The sequence below is a fragment of the Cotesia typhae genome, unplaced genomic scaffold, assembly GCF_013202065.1.
Source record: "Cotesia typhae breed Kobodo isofemale line unplaced genomic scaffold, CoteBio_Ctyphae scaffold_152, whole genome shotgun sequence".
NCBI classification, from domain to species: domain Eukaryota; kingdom Metazoa; phylum Arthropoda; class Insecta; order Hymenoptera; family Braconidae; genus Cotesia; species Cotesia typhae.
Genome location: NW_027423776.1, coordinates 8,192,478 through 8,211,219, shown reverse-complemented (window position 1 = coordinate 8,211,219; position 18,742 = coordinate 8,192,478). Strand labels below are relative to the sequence as shown.

The window sequence follows — 18,742 nt, the reverse complement described above, 5'->3', positions numbered from 1 at the left end:
CGAGCTCCAGATGCCACAAGGGCGTACAAAAAATTTTTTTCGGAAATCAACGTATTTTTGTATAAAACATTGTGCAGAAATGTAAAAAACATTTTTTTCTTTAAACTAAAAAAATTTTTTTTAGACTTGGAAAAAATAATAAAATTTTTATTATACACTTTAATGGCATTTGTAACGCGATATAATAATTAAAAATTTTTTAACGACAATTTTAGTTAAAATTATGTAAAGATGTTATTTTTTATTATTATTATTATTATTATTATTTTATATTTTGAATTTTCAATAATTTTAAGGTGTTACTAATTAATTATTGATAATTAAAAATATTTATCTTCATAGTGATTACCATTTAGCTCATCATTTCTTCACTATTAATTTTTTTTTCAGTACTTCTTCTAATTCAGCGGACTGCAAAATTACTGAGCTATATGTAGTAAAATGACATAAAATAAAAATTAATATGTTAGACAATGTTTTTTAAGTAACTTAATCATTATGCAAAAAAAAAAAAAATAAGCATTAAAAATATTTTAGCATAGTAACAAAACGAAAAGTTAGTATTCCAAGTATTTTCCGTTAGATCATTTGCTGTTTGGATTTGCTGGTGACATTTGAATATTCATGAGTCAAGAGGACGTTTTGCATTTTTATGAGTCAGGGCATACCACATTTAAAACAAAAAGACACGGTTGAGCTTAAGTAATTAACGCTGTTGTTGCTGCTGCTGTTGTTCGTTTTTACTCTGTAATTTTTTTTTTCAGATAAAATGCGGAAAGTAGAACGCGAATAATAATCACAGGGCTTTTAGACGAAATTGTTGAGGAATGTGACCTGGTCCAAAGGAAGTAGACATAAAGTTTGTAACAATGAATTTCCGTTCAAATGTGTATACCCGTTACACTTGTGTCAGTGATCATGCGTCTCATTAACATCCGTCTTTTTTATACTTAACTTTTTTGTATCGTCATTATTTCTCGTAGTTCATACCTCACATCTCATACCTAGATATTACATAGATATATTATTCAGATGTTCTTTCTATCCGTTATGATTAATATAATATCACCACAGGAGAATATTTAGCTGCAGATGTTTCAACAGATGGAAATTTCCGGTTATTTTCTTTTTACTTGTCTTTGCTACTTAATATTTTATTAAATTTATTTTATTTTCCATAACAAATTGGTTTCTTTCATTACATAAACTTGAAAAAATATTGTTGACCGTTAAAGGATTTTAAATCTTAGATTTTTTCACGTCAAATAAATTGAGAAGTGAATTCTCTCAAGCATGAAGTTGAATGTTTTGACACTTTTTCAATAATTTTTTATAGCCACTGTGACGAACGATGATAGTTCAGTGACATACAAGCATCTATAAAAAACATTGTTAGTAATAATTTTAAATTTTATTAAATACGTTTTATAAATTTTTAAAACAGTAGGTGATAAATCTTTAAATAAAATTTTGCTTTATTAAATAATTACTTTTGTTGATTTGCACTGAACTTTCTTAACTATTGACATTTTCAATAAGCTCATCTTGATGTTACACTCATCAAGAGCTTTCATTTGAGTACCCACATGCATTTTTATATATTTTTCATATATACATATATATAATATATATATATATAAATATATGAAAAATTGAAGTGGGTACTCAAATGAAAGGTCTCGATGAGTGTAATATCGGGATGAGCTTATATCTTTAAAACTTTCAATAGTTCACAAGATACAAGGTCATTTCTTCTATCCTGGCGACAAAATTTTTCTTATTCTCTTAATAATATAGATAATTAAAAATAAGAATGATCTCTAACTTTTTAAGTAAAAAGTATGCAATTGTAAAAAACTTAATTAATAATAGTGGTAAAAATTTTTTTCTTTCTTCTCTTGAGAACCAGTTGGTGAAAAGTGGAAAGCTGAAAACTAAATATATTAATTAAAATTTTAATTAAATTGTTGTTTTTATAAAACTCAATAGTGAATTTGCTTACCGAATATAAATTAATATAAATTATTTTAATATGATAATTTAAATAGAAAAGTACAATAAAAAAGGACGTTTAATCCAAGCTTATACACGTACTCGGTACCGTACAACTAATTGTTGCGTCTAATTATTGCGCCGGAGGCAAGAAGCTTAGAATCATTCCTTCTGCGTGGGTGATTTTCTTAGTAGTATAACACGGTCATGCCATACTTTGTTTTTATATCACTTTTTCAATGACTCATGGACTTTTTTGTTGAAAATTTTTTTTATATCTCAATTTAATCCAATTTGTCCATCGCCTAAAAAAAAAAGCTTCAACATTTTGTAAGGATTCATTCACTTTGATTATTTGTTATTAAGTTTTTATGACTCCATTGATTGAATGATTACAACCTGTGAAGAAAAGTTTAATGAAAACAATGATTATAACAATAACAATATAAGTGTTTGGATAAACTGTTAAAAAAAAAAAACAAACAATGGTACTCACTAAATAAACTATTATTTTTCGTAAGTAACATCACTTTCCACTTACGGCTTTTATTTGTTGTAGTCGTACATGAAATGGTACATGGTACTCGTGGGAAAATGGTTTTACTAAGTATCTACATATGTGTGGATCTTTATTTGTATATGTAAAATATATGTAGACGTAAACAAGATAATGTAGATGGTAATGCGAGTACTCTGAAATGTAACGAGAAGACAAAAAAATGTAAGTGAATTTATGAAATTAATATGGAATAAAAAGAAGATATGATGAGATTAAAGATGATTAATGTTGCTATGCCAAAGATTGATTATATGAAATTTAAAAAAAAATTAAAAAATAAAAAACAATAAAAAAAAAATAAAAAGATTAAAAAAAATAAGAAAAAGAAGAAATAAGAAATTAAAAGTCAAGCTTATAATTAATAAAAAAAAAATTTTTTTAAAAGTAGGTAGAGAAATTGAAGAAATAAAATAGACTGGAATGAAAAACCGGTGTTGAGAAGAAAAGTATAAAAATGAAGAGAAAAGAAAAATGATAGTAACTGGAGTTAAAATAAAAAATAAAAATATTTAATAAGTTTCTACCGGATGAAGAAATGATTGAAACATAAGGTAATAATAAAAAAAAAAAAATTGTATAAGTAGAAAATAATTAAAAAAAGAAAAGTAAAAAATTTTGATTTTGATTGACAGACAGTTTAAGAAAATTTTGGATAAAAAAAATTATTGAAAGAGAATAATGATGAAGTAGAAGAAGAAATAAATAAATTGTATGCTACAAAAGACAAAAAATGAAAATGAAAATAAAGGCTACTATACTGACAAATGAAACTTGAAGGATCATTAGAGATGCAAAGAAGAAGAAAATAAGATTGACAAGAAAATTGAAGAAAATAAAAAGTAAGTGTAAAATATGTGTAGGAAGAGGAAGAAAAAAGTAAAAATATAAATACAGAAAGAACTTATGGTGTCTATGGTCTAAGAGTGCAAAAGAAGGGATTAAACCCCCACTATTAAAATGTAGTCTGAGGATTAAAGAGAGGCACACGAAAGCTAGCTACATCGGGGGCGTTATTCGACATCAACTCTCAGTCTAATTCGAGACATGCACTTGTTTTAAAGTTATAACTATTTCAGAGCAAAGCAATTATTTATTTTAATTATTTATATAATAGAGTTTTTTTTTCTTCTCTGTGAGTGCTTGAGTGAGTTTTATAACATGAATTCGCTAGTATGTTATGTTTTTTTTTTTTTTTTTTTTTATTTATTTATCTAATTTGTTTATTTGTTTTTGTTTAGATAAATAATTACAATTATTACTTTGAGGAAATGCCAAGAAGGAAGTGAAGGATATAAATGTAATAAGAAATACAATCTTGCAATAGTGTCGACTATTTGCAAATTTTCAAAGCTATTTAATTCAAAGATCAGGAAACGACATTTTATAATTATAATAAAAACATAAAAGTTATATTAACAGTATACGCCATTCAATTACTTTACTTCTCTTTACGAGAGGAGGCTGATCAGCTTGTTAGAAGAGGAAATGATCAGCGTCTAATTTCCGTGTAAGCTTCATTGAAACAGAAAAGGATTGATCTACTTACGAGATTTATTGATGCAAAGAGTTAATTTATAAAAGCCAATATACTAAAGAGTTTATTATTTAGTTTTTACAATGAATAAACGGAAGGTAATTTTATTTATTTATTTAATTACTTTGTTAGGATTATCAATCATTAATCGTTAAATTAATAATTAACTTCTTTGTTTTTTATAGAAATAACAAATAATCGTTAATCATTAGATGTTTTATTGGAGGTTGTTTTCATCAAATTACACTTGGATTAAAAGCTACAATCAATGAAGGTAAATATTTCTATTTCTTCTTTAAAATTATAAACGTAAAAATTTTAATATTTATAAAAAATTCAATCGGTACATTTTAAATGTTTTTATTACTCTTGAAAAATACGCGCGAAGCCAGTAAATTGGCTGACTAATCGTGATATTTTAATTCGTTTCTACTTAAGCCTCTTGACTCATTTTATTTACATTGCAACCTCATTCATCTTATTATTTATAATCAATCATCAAAACAATTATTAAAAATACAAACTAAATATAAAATAACATTCAATTTTTTGCATTTTGCAGTGAATATTAATTTAATGAGTTACTTCCGGATAAATATTATGCAGATAAATTCGGCTGGATTATTAAAATAGTTATATTAGTATTGAATAAATTAAAAAGTTTAATAATACAATAATTAAGCTAAAAAATAAGTATTTTTTATAGTCTTCTATCTTTAATTGCTTTAACTGCTTATTAAATTAGAATAATTATATTAAGACAACAATTAAACATGAAATATAATAATGCAGGTGATTACATGCAAATTCAAAAGTTTCAACACATAAAATATGCAAACCATAACACATCATAGCGGGATTTTCTCAGTTGATTTATTTATAACCGTCAATCACTGGATAACCATAGATAAATATATAGGGCCACGTATTTCACTTCACATATACTGTAATTATTCCGTGGTATCAAAGAATCATGAACTTGAACGGTAATAGGTAACTAATAAAAACTACCGTTAAAATTTTAGTGATGATTTAGCTAAAAATTTGTTTTATTTTTTAATTGTCATTTTTTTTAATAAATCTCAAAAGTTAGCTTCATACTTTTAGAATTTAATTCATCCAGTTATTTCATTTTATAGTTCTACTATCAAAGTATCACTAGTTATCTTGTTCTTATTTATTACTTCAATATACACGTTTCATTTCAAAGGATTTATATGACATTTAGGGACAATTATAACGCGTTAGATATAAAAAGAATAATACATGCTGTTTTATCTAATAGTCTTAAATATGAGAAAATTTTAGTAACAATAACTGCTCTAAATACTTAACTGCTGCACGCAGTAATTACGGTGTTAGTATCTCGGCGGTTTTAGAGAAGACAAGACTACAAAATAAAAAAAAAAAAAAATAAAAAAAAACGTGCGTATTCCTTTTATGATAGTCGATATTTACAAACTAGGTTGAATTTTATTGCTGAAAGCATTAAATAAAACTGATAAAATAGAAAATATATATAAGATAAAACAAAATGCAACTTTAATAATAGGTTTTGATAATGAAAATAATAATAATAATAATAATAATAGTGTAGTGTTACAAAATCAGTGAGTAATAATAAGAAATGTTTATGGTTAATAAGTGTTATTATTTGAAGTATAAATAAAAGAAAATTATTATTTTTTTTTTTTTTTTATTTAAATTTTATTTATGAGAGCATTGACGATGCGTTAAATGTTAGATTTTACTTAGAAATGCACTGATTTATACGGTGAGATAAGCTGCTTGAATTACGCTATTTAAATTTATCCCAGAGAAAACATAGATGTTTCTAAATACACCTGTGTGCAGTAATCGTGTTGATCTAATAAATTTAACATAATTTAGTCATTTACTTGTTAATTATTTATTTTATTGTTTTAATTATGAATAATACTTTCTTTTTCATTTACTCTTATTATTGCTATTCTTCAATCAATACAAACAAATTACTATTGTTATTAAATTTTTATTTGATTTTTAATTTTAAATTAATGAAAGAAGAAACATGATGATTAATTATTGTAATATATAATTTAAATATAAAGGTAGTTAATGATAATTTGAAACGTGACGAATAATCAAATTAATTCAGACTCGTGTTGATGCGTTATTAATCCACCAGTACCCTATGAAGATAAAACACGGGAAGTATCATACATTATATTATGTGCTGAGGGAGTTCCGCTATGTCCCACATGTGGATTCACGATTATAAGATATAAAGATTGGATTTTAAAAACAAAACAAATAACAATTACAATAAATAAAAATAAACGATTACGTGATAAAGATCTATTTGATGGCTTGTTAGTATCAGGATCATAATCTTCATTATTATTTTTTCTCCTCTTTGTGTGCTATTTTTTTTTTTTTTTTACATTTAATGCTCGTCGTCTTATTTTTTTACCGTGCTCATTGTGGGCAGTAGAAAATGCGGTTGATCGTGAGGAATAACTCCCCCGGATTTTGTTACGGTAGACAATTTATTCGAGAGAATTGTCTGGATTCGCGGAAGAGATTGAGAGATTCTTGAGATTTGCTTTTTTTGAATAAAATTTGTTTTAATGGTTTCGAAGAAAACATTTCTTCTATTATCATTTCATTTCTCATGGAAGTAAATCGAGGTTACTGATAATATTATCTTTTATTTAGTAAATTTATAAAAATATTTTTTGAGAATCAAAAAGTTCATTCATTTTTAATCGAAAATCTAAGTACAAGAAATATTTTGTGTTAAAAAATTTGAAGCTATTTTGCCTTTATGATTTTTTGGTAATTATTTACAAGTGGGTTCAACCCACACGGAAAAAACAAGATGACGCTGAATATCATCCCAGATTATACTGCGTGATATCTGGATTATACTCATTGTAATCTGGATTATACTAGTTACTATCTGAAATTTTTTTTCACTAAGTATAATCTGGGATGATATCCTGTGTCATCTTGTTCTTTTCGTGCATGTTATCCCATGTTAAATTTTTTTTTCCATCAAATTGATCAATTTTTTTTTAATTGTTCGTTTTTTTATGTACTTAAAAAAAAAAAATATCTCAAAAAAAGATAAAATAGAAATTTTATCCAAAAATATGAGAGCCAAAATTTTGTGCTACTTTTAAAAGCAAAAAAGCTATCAAAATCTTTATTTTTTCCTTTCACGACATTTTTTATTATAAATACCTCGTAAAAAGAAGCAGAATCAATTAAAATTTGAAAGTATTAGTTTTTCACCTAGTTATGGACCAAATTGGGTTGATCCCACTTGTAAATAATTACCGATTTTTTTAATTGCGCGTCAAATGTTTATTTAAAGTTCGAGTATTTTCCATTTCATCCGCTAGTGAAAATATCCCACTTCTACTTAGTCATGCGAAGTAATGAAGATATCAATAAAATAAATAAAAATATCCGTAACACGCAGCCGAGATTCGATAATTATGTTAATACTAATAATTTAGATTGCGATCACTTCAAGTTTTTCTAACGGTATCAAATACTTCACCCACGTGCTTATATATCTTCTTCAACTTATCAAAATAAAAAAAAAAAAAAATAAACTTAAAAAAATCTTTGAACTTAGAGTCCTAATTTTTTAGTAAACAAAAAAATTGCCGTTCCGGTAAGAAAATTTTTGTTCCTACTTCCCAGATAACAAGAATGTAAAAGCCCATAGCAAATAAAATTTATCATATAATAATCGTTTGACGGTTTTAATTTGCATACATTGTACTGATTTATGTGTTACAAAACACCAGTTGAAGCTTCTCCGTTCTCCAGGATAAGGTATAAATAATTGAAAGGAGGAATACAAGTAAAGTCAAGGTTGCCTGGAGCTCGGAGCCGTTTCTTGTACGTCATTGCGTCGGTTATCTGACAGATTGTTCTTAGTGTTTATTATTTGGTGACTGGGTAGCTACACACAGAATTACATGTATGTAATAGCTTAATATGTTGAGTTACCTGGATTAAGCTGATCGGGATTTTAGTAGTTAGCATATAATAAGTTGACGAAGGTTATTCAACCCGTCCGTTGGTTGTTCTTGCTTGTAGGTACACACATATACTGGGTATATACACTGGCCCCTTGGAATAACGGTTTGGGGAGAACTCGGACCTCTCCTTTCTGGTCAGGAGAGGTGCGTGCTAAGAAGGTACACGCTGGACATTCGGTCAGCCGTGCATAGTCAGTCGAAACATTGTCCTCAGCATTGTTTCAACAAGTTGTTATCACGCGTGTGCGCGTTTTTATTTTTGTAACATTTTATAACTCAATCGTTTCCTTTTCAGCTTAGCTTTTCTTAGTTTTTTACCCCGTAATTTACTTTAATCGGTGTTTATTTCCCAGGTAGTATTCTTCCTCAGTAGAGGTAGGAGCCAAGTCGTCGATTATTGTAAGTTTTTTACGTTATTATTTTTTTTTTTTAGTCTCCTTTTTAAAATAAATTAACGTAATTAAAGCTTAAGGATCTAGAGCAGCTCCTTATGCATCGCGTAACACGTATACTAATTTTAAATGGGTTTTAATGACATTAACCATCGGTTTTTTGTTTGAAGTAAATTTTTAAATTTAATGTTTTATAGCAACGCGATGGTATTTATCAAGCGTACTATTATTCACCTCAACGTCCCTTTTATTGCATTAAAATTAACGCGTTGCATAAAGTATATTGAATAAAATATAAGCCAGTGATTGCGATAATGCTTGAATCACCCGGGCGGCTCTAAATAGTTGAGTCTCACGATCTACAACTATTATACTTACTATTACATTAAATTTATGTTATTGTACTACACCTACTATTCTACACAATGTTTTACTTACACCCGACTACAACTCTTTAATTTTAAATTCGTTATATTTATTACTATTCGAAGAAGGCAAATCTGTTCCGCTAAAATGTTTGCCGTACCGGAAAACTCAACTCCATCTGCGTATTATGATTTTACCATGATTTAATCTTGTATGATTTGAATTCTTTATTTTTTTAAGTTTCTATTTCTTTGTTTAATTTCACCGTTTACTATTTATTTATCACATAACTATTTATATATTTTATACTGTTATGTTGACATATTATTAGTTTATTAATAGTATATTTAAAATGAGTATCAGAGATATCGTGAAAGAATTAAGGCGTGACGGCGAGACGACACATGCAAAACGGAGCATCGCAACTCAGGAACGCCAGTACCGTTATCAGACATTTATGTATTAAAAAAATATCAATAAAAAATATAAATTACGGTAGAAAATTATAAAGAGTTTTAAAATATTTTTATTAGATATTAAATTGTCTAATTATTTAACTAGTTTCGGAAAAACCGTAATTAATTTACAAGAATATGCAGATTATTTATTATAAAATTTTATTTTAAATATTTTGATAACAATTGATTTTTTTCAAGAATTTAATTCTATCTAAAATAACATTGCTATTAAAAAATAAAAATAAAAAATTTTCTTTAATTTTTTACGTATTTTTGATACATTACATAATTTAAATTTAAAGAAAAAAGAGATAATAAAAACCGGTATTAATATCTTATACCTGAGTTAAAAAATGTATCTTTTTCAATTTTTTCTCAATCCTTTAAGTTATATCACTTATTTTTTCCTTATAAAGTTATTTCCTTATTTTTTTAAAATATTCCTTTTGAATTTTCAATTTTTAATATTAAATATCTTAACTCAGCTTTTATCGTAGTTAAAATTTTAATCATTTCCGATTGAAATTATTCTCATTTTATGTTCGTTCGATATTTTACATGAAAATGACAGATTATTATTAAATAAATTATTTATATAAAATTCAAATTAGATTTCCATTTAAAAGATAAGCTGATTAATTTTTGTTTCAGTATAAATGAATAAAAAAGTAAAAAAAATTTTTTTTTTTTAATCGGCAGTCTCGTATGAGTATCGAATATAAAACACCATTAACTTATAGTTATTTTATATTTACACCGCAAGCTATATAATAACAGATTCATATCATGAATTGACAGTGTTATGAAGCCATTTTTGAAATAAATTCTTTGTAAATTCACATCTCTATACTACTGTGTATTGTTTTCGACGTAACAACTCTTGCAAATAATTTTTTATACTCTTACTCTTCATAAATGTACCTTTTATCCATTATGTAATTTCATTGCTTAAATTTCGTCAAGTAAATTCTGTTACACTAGTTAAGACATCGCTTGAAAATAAAAAAAAAAAAAAAAAAAAAAAAAAATCTATTTCAAGCACTTTTTATTTTTTCCGCGTACAAGTCGTTAGCAAAAATTAATCTCATAAAGTACTTGAACGTTTTCATACAATAAAAATTATCATATTTTTATTGTCACAATTATTAATTCTATTAAAAGTTGTTTATGTTAGACATTACTCTGATAGTTTCTCTGGAAATTTTCTGTTAAAAAAAAAAGTCACAAGCCACATCATAAGTGGATCTTTGCATAAAAACATACTTTAATTTACTAACTGATTTATTTTTTTAATTTCAGTGTGAAAATGCAAGTGACGACGAGCGTGTTACTCTGGGCATTGTTCTCAATAGCCCAGATCGATGCAAAACCTCTAGAAATAGGTAAATATTATTTCTCATTTATTTGAGATGTTATGAATTAATTTTTTAATAGCCATCAATAATAATCTATAATTTATCGTGAATAAGAACATTGTGTTATAAATAATTTTAACAATGATAATTATAAATGAAGATTGATACGGATTTTCGTATTTTTTTCAGAAGAAATTTAAAAAAAAAAAAACAAAAACAAAATTATTATTCTAAATTTAAATTACTAAAAATATATTTTTTTATCAAAAAATTTTTTTTTAAATTAAAACCACCATAAAAAAAATATTTTAACTAATATTTTTATAAGAGCTGAATTAAAATATTTTTATATTCAAAAATAAAACGAACCATCCATAATTATCATATATTAATAAATTTATATACGTGTTTAAAGTAAATTTTTTTATCAATTTAATTTCAATCATAAATCGACTAGAGGGTAAAGATATAAAAATATAAATTAAATAATACACTATCAGAATTTAAATTATTAAAAATTAAAATTATAAATTTTCAACAAAAACTGATGATAATAATTGTAGCAAAAATTAAATTACTTTAAAAATGATATATATTTATACTTGTCATATATTATTGAATGATTATGCAAAACATGAAGCAAGTTAATAATCACATACAATAAATTTCTTCCCTCATATTATAAATAACGTCTATAATTTTAATTTACTCAATAACTTAAAACGCTATAAAAATACCAATCAACTTGTCATTATAATTTAAGAGTATTTAATTATAAATCATTATAATTATAATTACTAACAAAAGAAAAAAGAAAATACTAATGAAATTACCTTAAAATTACCGTTCGATAACGATAATCAAATTGCAGGTTCGTCGGAAGTGTCTCGAACGGACGTGACGAAACAACAAGTCGGTGATGCATTGCAGACTACAAAACTTCAAGACGTTGGAAGCAGCAGGTATAGGTCGTCGGGTCGTACACGAAACATTTATGAACCTAATAATAATAATAATAATAATTATTATTATTATTATAAAATATTAAACCAGAGTAATTTCACACCGGGGATTATAAATAATATTAAAACTAAATCATCTCGTCGCTCTCGTTTGCCGACCAATTGGATTAATTTTAATGCAATTACCTCAACGACGGTACCATTACTCCAGGCTAAAGAAATTTCTTTAAAAGACACTCGAATCAGAAATGAAAGTCGTCTTCTTCATGCGATCGCACTGAATCCCTTAAATTCACTTAGCCTCGACAAGTTAAAGACAAAAGTCAAAAATACTATTGTAAATTCGACCAAGTTTTTTTCTTCTTCTTCTTCATCTTCTTTAAAATCACCATCTAAAAATAATGAATACATTTTTGTTAAGCCGAATATGTCTTTCATTGTTGCAAACTCGACGAAAAAAAAACCACCAAAGATTAATACGACAAATATTGGTACAAAAACTAACAAAACAATTGTCAGTGGGAATAAAAAATATCCGGTAATTAAAAATCCCGTAATATCAACAGTTTATTTAAAAAACTGGCCTAACGACCCTCTTCGCAATGAGCAAGATTTGTTAAATTATCAAAAATACACATCACCTTATCCTACTTATTCTAATATCGAAAATAATCCTGTAAAAAATGTGAATTCTAAACTCGACAAACCCGTTTTATCGAATAAAGATAAGCCTTCTTCAGCAATAAATTCATGGTCACCTTCATCAAATTTAACACATTACGAAGACCCGTTGTTACAGCCAAGTGTCCAAGAAATAATAAAATGGCTTCAAATTCCCCCGTTTTCAAATCATCCGCATATCGCTATTAATTCAGCAACTACGGGCGCGGTATCCAACGTATTTACACCCAGTGTAACATCAATACAGCCCGTTTTCTACACAAATACACAGCCTCCGAGTGTTGATGAAAATGCCAATGATTTTCAGTTGCTTGAAAATTTGGACGCTGTGTCAAATAATCCAAATCTTGGAATTGCCCTCGATCCATTGGAAATTTTCGACTCACAAGAATCAATTGAAGCTGTTAAAAATAAAACAGAGACATCAATAATAACTCTAACAGATGCTCCGACTTCAACTGATCTTCCAACAGAACCCACAGTTATTCAGCGGCCAGTCTTCAGGCCGGTTTCTGAAATAACTCAAAATACAGTTGTTCATATCATAAATCCTTTGTCAAAAAAACGAAACGTCACTGTTAGCGAGGGTAAAGTGCCTTTTAAAGATGAATTGAATTCACCGCCAAATGTCCATATTACTTTTGCTTCCGAAAATGATACCAAATCTGCAACAAATTTAAAAGACACATCAGACAATTTGTGTCCAACGATAACGATCAATTCAATAACAAAAGTTAACAATACTATTCAAAGCAAGCAAGGTTGTACGGATCTTAATATAATAATTAACTCGCAATTGCTCAGTACCCATAATTTCAATGGCGTTTTAGGCGGCGATGAATCAGGCATTGATAAACACGTAAATGGTGAAGCTGTTATTACTTCAACAGATTCTAACTCGACATTGACGTTAGATCATCCCAGTTCGGTGCAAGCAGATCCAGACCGTAATGATTTGTTTGACGCAGCAGTTGTTGATGATGAGTCTGAATCTGAAGGACCCTATGACGTCAATCAAGAGTCGAATTATTTGATCGGAGATGATGACGATGTTCCCAGTGAGTCGGTATTTTCGGACGGTGTTCAAAATGATTTTGCAGATGCTGGTCCTTCGGAAACTGCCCAAGTTATTTCAGGAAGTTCAGATGCAGTTGGTAATTCTAATGGTGGGTTAGCTGGCTCTGCTCTCAGTCGACCAAGTCGTCCAGGGCTTCCCAATATCGGAAATCCGTTGTCTAATTTAGCTTCTGGCAGTAATTCTGGAGGTAGTAATGGCAATGGCGGCGGTAGTGGAGGTTCTACTTCTCTGGCGGCTCTAGAAGAAGATGATGATGACGATGACGACTTTGATTTCAGTACCTTGAGTGTTCTTGAGGGGATTACTAATGTATTTACTTACTTAACTGTTCTTAATCCTCTAAATTACGGAATCTTTAGCCTGGCAGCTGCTCCTTTTGCGGCGCTTGCTGCAGGAATCGTTGGAGTTTCTGCGATTTTCTTTCCTTGGGCTTTTGCAAGTGGACTTAACTTTGGAAGAGCTGCGGATACTGTTACGATTTTATTTAGACCGAGTCTTGAAGATTTTGTTAAACAATCGATTAGTCGTTATCAAAATGTTTCTGAGTGGAAAAGCAAACGAAAGAAGCGGAGGAGATGAATTTATTAATATTATTATTACTTTTTTTATTTATTATTTTTTAATTAATTTATGTGTACTTATTTATTTATTTATGATAAATATTTATTTTGACGAAAAAGTTATTTACTTGACGAATTTATTGTAGGAATTTTATTATTAATTTTATTAATATTTAATTGTAGGTGTAAACAAATTAAATTTGGAATATTATTTTTTAATAAAGTATTAAAAATTGGTTATTTTCAATTTTAAAATAAAAAATTATACATTATAATATTTACGGAAAAAATTATAATGCTATAACTTTAAGTTTCGATTCAATTTTATGAAAACAAAATTTATATATATTGTAAAGAATATGGGATACAAATTTAGTGGGTCTTTAGTTTTTTTTTTTTTTTTTTTTTATAAAATTGAATTGAGATTAATGACACAAATAATGTAATTTTTAATATGAAAATTTACACCAGATTATGAAAGTCAGTATAAATTTTCTTAAATTAATCATTAAAAAAATTTGTATCAGTCAATATTATTAAAGCATTGAATTTTTTCCAAGTAATTATTCAAAATTAAATTCACTAAAATGCTAAAATTCCTACAAAAAATAAAAAAATTATTCCTATAATTAATAGTTATTTATATAGTATTATTAATAAATTAGTTTTCTATTTTTTTAAAAATAAGCGATTGTACTTAAGAAAACTTTAAATAATAACAAGCTAGGGCATTAACGCATGAAATTGTATTACTAATAAATTACAATAAAAATAAATAATAATTGTAAGAATAACTGTTATTTATTGTCATATTTACACTTAAAGTAGACAATAATAAAAAAAATCCGCATTAAATTGGTAAGTATACATTCAAAGATAAATCGATCCAATCCTTGACATCCCAAAATTAAAATACTATTATTTTTATAAAAATAAATGTAACAAAAATAAAACATTATGTTTGCAGGAATGAGGCTTCTGGTACTGGCGTCCGAGATTTTAAAGGCTACCAGTACATCGATCAGTCTTTAAAAACCGTAGCAACGCAATTATTAAACGTATCTAATCTCGAAGACTTATCAACCGAGCCAGATAAGTCAAAATTGCCAAAAATCGAATCAAAGTTGAATTTATTGATACGAAAACCCGACAATAATGTCAAAGAAACTTCTTCAGACCTGGAAATTTTTGGCAGCGTGAAGAAATCATCAGAAATTAACTTAGAGCCGCACAGTTTCGGGCGGCCAGTAAATTCAAAATTTGGTTTCTTCCAATCAAGTCACCCCGGGCAAGCGATGGCTATCACTGAAGAAGAGCTAGAACGAGAACTAGCAACAGCACGTACAACTACGCACAAAACACCAGTAACTACTGTCGGTGGAATATCAACTTGGATACTTTTGAGCGCTCCGAGCTCAACATTAAAAACTCCAATTTCTTCTGAAAGTAAAAATCCCCAAAAAGTTACCGAGACAAAGACTTTATCAACGACCAGTGCCGCGAAACTTTCCTCAACGACAATAAGAGTCGAGACAAGTGTGAAGACAACAGTAGCTACTGAAAAACCTACGCCTCAAATTTTACCAGTTGCTAGCGCTTTGAAGCAAACAACTATGGTGAACAATCACATGGAAAAAGTAACGATGATTGATTCAAGCACAACTCCTCGGACAGAAACAACTGAAAGTATTAAATACAAAACGTCTACTGCGCTTCCAAGTACGACTGAAGATAATGATGATGAAGAAATCAGAAAAACTACAACCAAAAAGGTAAAAGGTAATAATTCTGGCTCCGGATCAACGACTCCTAAGTCAACGACAATCATTATGAAAACTACGGCTATGAAAGTTTCAAGGCCGAATCTATTGAATCGATCGACCAGACCCCCCGCCATCAGGAAGCCATCGATTAAATCGAATAACACGAAGACAACTGTCAATGCAACACCCAAAATTGAAAAGGTTACTTTCCGACCCGTTCAAATGATTACAAACAAAAATTCTCAAGCTAAGCCATCATTTGTCAGTAAGCTTCAAGCAACACTTCACACCAATTCTGATGCAAGCTCATCAGTTGTTACTTCCAACGATAAAGAAGAAATAAACGCCACCGACGTCAAAGTAAAGACAAAACCTGCAAAAACAAATGTTCTAAAAGTACATTTGAAGAAACCAGTTGACAGTCAAACGACCATTGAAATTAAACCTATCAAAGTAAACGCTCCAGTTCTGACAATCGAAAAAGTTGATGACAAGAAAGATTACCTCCAAAGCGATGAGTCAGTTAAATTCAAAGATCCAATTGATGTAAAGTTTGATTTCAATCCTGAGTTGACTAAAATTGTCGAGTCCTCTACCAGAGTATCGTCTTCTTCGTCAGTATCTTCTGCTTCGTCTTCTTCTTCATCATCTTCCTCGACATCATTATCGTCAACAACGAAACGTCCTAAGAATAAAAGAAAGAAGAATAAACTGCGCCGCCGCAAGCCTTCGACTACATTAGCTCCTTCTATATCATCTTCTCCAAGTCCAGCTGACAATAATGTTGAAAATATTATTAAAGAATCCACAGATATATCAATTCAAGAATCTAAAATCGTGCCTGAGTCGAAGGTTACTAATAACAATAATACCAAGACTAATAACAAGAAGAAACAAGTCGCAAAACCGATAGGTACTCAGATTTATCAATTTTTGAGCAGAGAAGTGATGCCCAGTGTTGGAGTAATGTCTTTAGTGGGTCTTGGTCTTGGATTGGCTTCTTACTTTCTCTATCCGTTTGGAGGAACTATCGCTCGAAGAAATTACGAGGTCGAACCTAATTATAAGTACAATGTCGATGAATATGGAGGCAATTACGGTCAGAGCGAAGAAGAAGTTTTATCAAAAGTGTATCTTGGAATGAATAACAATAATAATAATCATAATAACAATAATAATAATTATAATCATAAAAATAGTAAGTACAATGTTGGAGGTAATAAGAATGTTGATAAAAATTATTACAGATATCAAGCTTACGACGGTGCCTACATAGATTCTTACACAACAAGAAGAAATACTGTCGCTGATTCACGTTTTTCAACTTCTGCGGTACCTGTTTACAGACCCGATGCACCGTTTTATGATAATCATTATAATCGAGATAATGAATTCAAGTATCCGGACTTGCCTACGACACCAAATTACTATGAAAGACAGACAAAACCGCAGTTTATCAATAGTCAGGCTAGTGGAGATCGTAAGTTTGTTGTTGGTAATATCCCTAAAGAGTATCCGTATGACAATCAACGACTCCCGGTGATATCGACGACAACTACAACGACTACGGAAAATATCCAACAAACGGATTTTGAGAAAGAAATTGCGGAAAAATTGAATTTCGTTAAAAACCCAATCGCTGATAATTTTGGCAGTGATAGTCATGCGGGAATTGTCGAAACGTCGGCTTTAAAGGCAGACGCTCCTCAATATGACGATATTGAGATCACTCCTACGGCAGTTGTCGTTGAACATGGTCCAAGGGCAATAAAATTGGAAAAATTAATAACCAGACAGAAGAGAGAATCTGTTATTCAGCAGATTCCTGCGAAAAGTGAAATTGAAAAATCTGAGCAGGAAGACGATTTGAGCAACGAAATTTTAGATATTATTGACTCGGCTGTCACTGAAAAACCGATCAAGTATATGGGCAATGAAGTTACTGGTGAGAAGGAAAAAGTTACTGAATCTGATAAAAATTTGGATGATGGATTGATCAAAAATTCTGGAGATAAAATTGATAATTCGGAATTAGAAGAAGTTGATGTTAAAAACGAAACTAAAAATCTTAAAAATTCGACTTTGAGTAATGAATATTTACCTGTGTTAAATGTTACTGATGAAACTGTTAAATTTAATTCAACGACTGAATCTAATGAAAATGATTTCAATGGCACGTTATCTGACAGTATTCCAACGAAGCCAGTTTTAGAAAAATTCAACTTTTTTAATTTTGTTAAAACTGTAGCCGAAGTTAAATTAAGAGTTGGATTGTCAATTCTGAAACATGCGGGTGAAAATTTTGCAAAGTATATTGGTAATATTCAGAAACGGTTAAATGGGGATCAATAATTTTGTTAGGATTTTATACTTGTTTAAGGAAAAATAATTTTTTTAACTTTTTAACGAATCAATCCTTATTTTTTAGGGTACATTAAATTTTTTATTAGTTTGATATAATTGAAAAAATTATTTAAAAAAATTTATATTTTGTACTTTTTTTTTTTTTTTATTTGAAAATGAATTCAAAATATTTATATAAATTGTGTATCTAAAATATGAAGGATATTTAATTGAAATTGTTAAAAAGTTAAATGACTGATTAACCACATTCACAAATTTTAAAACGGTGTGTTGCACGATTTGCCAGTTTTTTAATTTTATGTATCATAGATTTTTCATTTTTTATCATTATAAATTATTAAATAATTTTATATGCATTAGATGGTTTTTTTATTTAAATTTTGAGAAAAATTGTTAACTTTTTACATTATAATTATTATAATAGCTTCTTCATTGAATAATTCGTGTTTAAATAATAAATAAAATGAAGAGTTGTTTTTTCAGTATTTGGGGGTGGATAAACTTCATGTTAAAAAATGATTCAATAATTTATTATATTGTAAAAACATCATAAATATATGACATAAAATATATAGGTGCTAGATTTCAGCGTTTATCTTGTAAATAAAATATATAAATAATGAGAATAAAATAACAATTTT

The 18,742-nt window shown here is 28.3% G+C and overlaps 1 protein-coding gene across 1 annotated transcript; it reads left to right on the top strand.

Annotated features, from left to right (window-relative positions):
• The first annotated feature begins 674 nt into the window (after positions 1 to 674).
• On the top strand, positions 675 to 18,684 carry LOC141536378 (uncharacterized). Its single transcript, XM_074256856.1, has 7 exons — positions 675 to 3,102; positions 3,184 to 3,695; positions 3,790 to 4,183; positions 4,271 to 4,359; positions 10,638 to 10,720; positions 11,565 to 13,980; positions 14,942 to 18,684. The coding sequence occupies exons 5-7, from the start codon at positions 10,645 to 10,647 to the stop codon at positions 18,087 to 18,089; spliced, it is 5,640 nt and encodes a 1,879-aa protein (XP_074112957.1). The 5' UTR covers positions 675 to 3,102; positions 3,184 to 3,695; positions 3,790 to 4,183; positions 4,271 to 4,359; positions 10,638 to 10,644; the 3' UTR covers positions 18,090 to 18,684.
• Positions 18,685 to 18,742: the final 58 nt, after the last annotated feature.